Raw genomic sequence first — 2,665 nt, forward strand, 5'->3', positions numbered from 1 at the left:
TTGCTAGGATTACAGGTCCTTTGGCCCTTCTTTCCTTCTTTCTTTTTTTTTCTCCTGACAGATGAATAGTACATCTTGCCTAATATGTGTGATTGTCTTCTAGACATATTGCAGATGAAAAGACTAATGAAAGTTTGATTGCTTTTCTTTTACAGATAACCTGCCCCTTCTGCCTGGAAGCTTTTTAAGACAGACTGGCTCCTGTGGGTTCCCTGCAGAGGCACCTGCAGAAATCCTGTTTCTTTTCTGGTGTTCCTATACTACCCCTGACTCAAGGGAAGGAAGACTCAGCCCTTTGTTTGGGTCTTTCTTGGCCTATTGCGAATAAGAGAAATCTGCCATGTACAAACAGGACCACAATTGACTAAGAGGGTCCAGAGGTCTCTGATCACTAATCTCTTCACAAGATCTGAAGTTTTCTGGTCCTCAGCCTTGGTGTCTAATCTTCTTTTCTTGTTTGGCTCACATAGGAGGAAGCACTATATCAGTTCTCCCTGCTGGAATCCCAACAGTACTCAAGGTCTAATGCCTATAGTTTCCATCAGCTGCTTTATTCAGAAGTGAGAAATAGCTTGGAGTTGGGAGTAAACGGGAAAGGAGGCTCATTCAGGGTTCCCTTAATCTCTTATCTACAAATTAGGCTGATTTTATGATAGGACTTATCTCGTCAGATTATAATTTTTTCTCTCGTGTATGTCTCCCCTTCTAGACTATGGATTCTTCTAGGGCAGGGATAAATAAGCTGGTAGAAACTGGGATGGCTATATTATTTAGGATAATAAAATGGAAATGACAGAATTTTGGATGGTGCAGGGAGAAGACGACTGACATATAAATGAATTCATATGAACCAAACCACTCTAATTTCCAGTGATCTTGTAGGTCATGACCAATGGCTTTGCTAGATCAAATGGGGATTCATAATGATAATTTATAAAAGAGAGATGGTATCAGCTTATAACATGAATATTTTCTCACATTTTAAAATAGCAAGGGCAAATATGTGAAAAAACTGTTTATAAATTATTTGACAATAAAAACGGTCACTTATTCAGTAGACATAAACTTGGAATAAGTTCTCTGTCTAGGCAAGTATTAGCGGTAACAAGATCTTCCTCTTTGTTTAATAGAAGGTTTTGTGTTTTAACTGGAGGCTCCAAAACATTGTCCAAGAATGGAAGGTGAATCAATTAAAGAAGACATAATAATGTTTGTTCTTTCCAAACATCTTGTATAACTTGAAAAGGAAAGTAATGCAATGATCAAGATCGGCAAATAAAACATACACATTCAACCAATATTATAAAATAATTCTATTTATAAATAATACAAAAGCAAAACTAGTTCAGTAGTAATATAATGGGTTAATTTAATGATTAGATAATTTACACTTGTTATATTACAATTTTTCAAGATTGATCTTAAACATCAGAGTTATGAGCCATATTAATTTTATTTTCTGTTATGCTGATCATAAAGATATATTCCAAAAATAAAAAACTACTGGTCATGCTTATAACTTATATTACACATCTGAGAGAATATAAGATTACTAATTATTTATCTTTGTATTTAGAGTAACACAGATAATTGTAGTTCGTTGTTTTTAAACTAAAATACAATATTAGGCCAATTTTATCTTGGATTTCCAGTCATTCCTGTTAAGTTCCTGTTAAGTTTTTCATCACCCTAACCATCATCATAATTAATACTTTGTTTTTCCTTTATTTTTATTTTATTTTTATTTATTTACTTATTTTTTGAGACAGAGTGTCACTCTGCCCAGGCTGGAATGCAGTGGTGCAGTCTCGGCTCACTGCAACATCTACCTCCCCTGCTGAAGTGATTCTCCTGCCTCAGCCTCCAGAGTAGCTGGGACTACAGGTGTGCACCACCACGCCAGACTAATTTTTTGTATTTTTAGTAGAGATGGGGTTTCACCATGTTGGCCAGGCTGGTCTCAAACTTCTGACCTCAAGTGATCCACCTGCCTTGGCCTCCCAAAGCGCTGGGATTACAGGTGTGAGCCACAGCACCCGGCCTGTTTTTATTTATTTATTTATTTTTGAGATGGAGTTTTGCTCTTATTGCTCAGGCTGGAGTGCAATGGCACACCACAGCCTCCACCTCCTGGGTTCAGGCAATTTCTCCTGCCTCAGCCTACTGAGGAACTGGGATTACAGGCATGCGCCACCACACACGGCTAATTTTATGTTTTTGGTAAAGACAGGGTTTCTCCATGTTGGTCAGGCTGGTCTTGAACTCCTGACCTCAGGTGATCTGCCTGCCTTGGCCTCCCAAAGTGCTGAGATTACAGGCGTGAGCCACTGTGCCCAACCTATTTTTTATTTTTTGAGGCTAGTCAAGTGAAGCAGTGAAAGTGGAGAAGGAACAAAGAAATCTGTAACTGGTTGTAATCAATTAGTTGTAAATACCATTGCACTTGGACCAGCCTGGTTTTCCTTTAATCTAACAAAATTACAAAAGCAATGTTATAGTAAGTTTCCTGCAGAGCTCCCAAGCCAATGGTCTGTGGACTAAATTTGGCCACTGCTAAAGTACTTTGAAGAAAATTAATGTATAAAAATGGAAGATTTCATGTGAAATTCTAAAATGTATAGATAGATAGATAGATAGATAGATAGATAGATAGATAGATAGATAG

At 37.4% G+C, this 2,665-nt stretch overlaps 1 protein-coding gene across 1 annotated transcript in view; it reads right to left on the reverse strand.

The window, feature by feature from the left end:
- Nucleotides 1-1,043: 1,043 nt before the first annotated feature.
- DEPDC4 (DEP domain containing 4) overlaps nucleotides 1,044-2,665 on the reverse strand; it is a 10,893-nt gene continuing 9,271 nt past the window's right edge. Inside the window, 1 exon segment of the mRNA XM_023185159.1 lies at nucleotides 1,044-1,228. Coding sequence (XP_023040927.1) covers nucleotides 1,044-1,228 — 185 coding nt within the window.

The sequence above is a fragment of the Piliocolobus tephrosceles genome, chromosome 10 (genome assembly GCF_002776525.5).
Source record: "Piliocolobus tephrosceles isolate RC106 chromosome 10, ASM277652v3, whole genome shotgun sequence".
Taxonomy (NCBI): Eukaryota; Metazoa; Chordata; class Mammalia; order Primates; family Cercopithecidae; genus Piliocolobus; species Piliocolobus tephrosceles.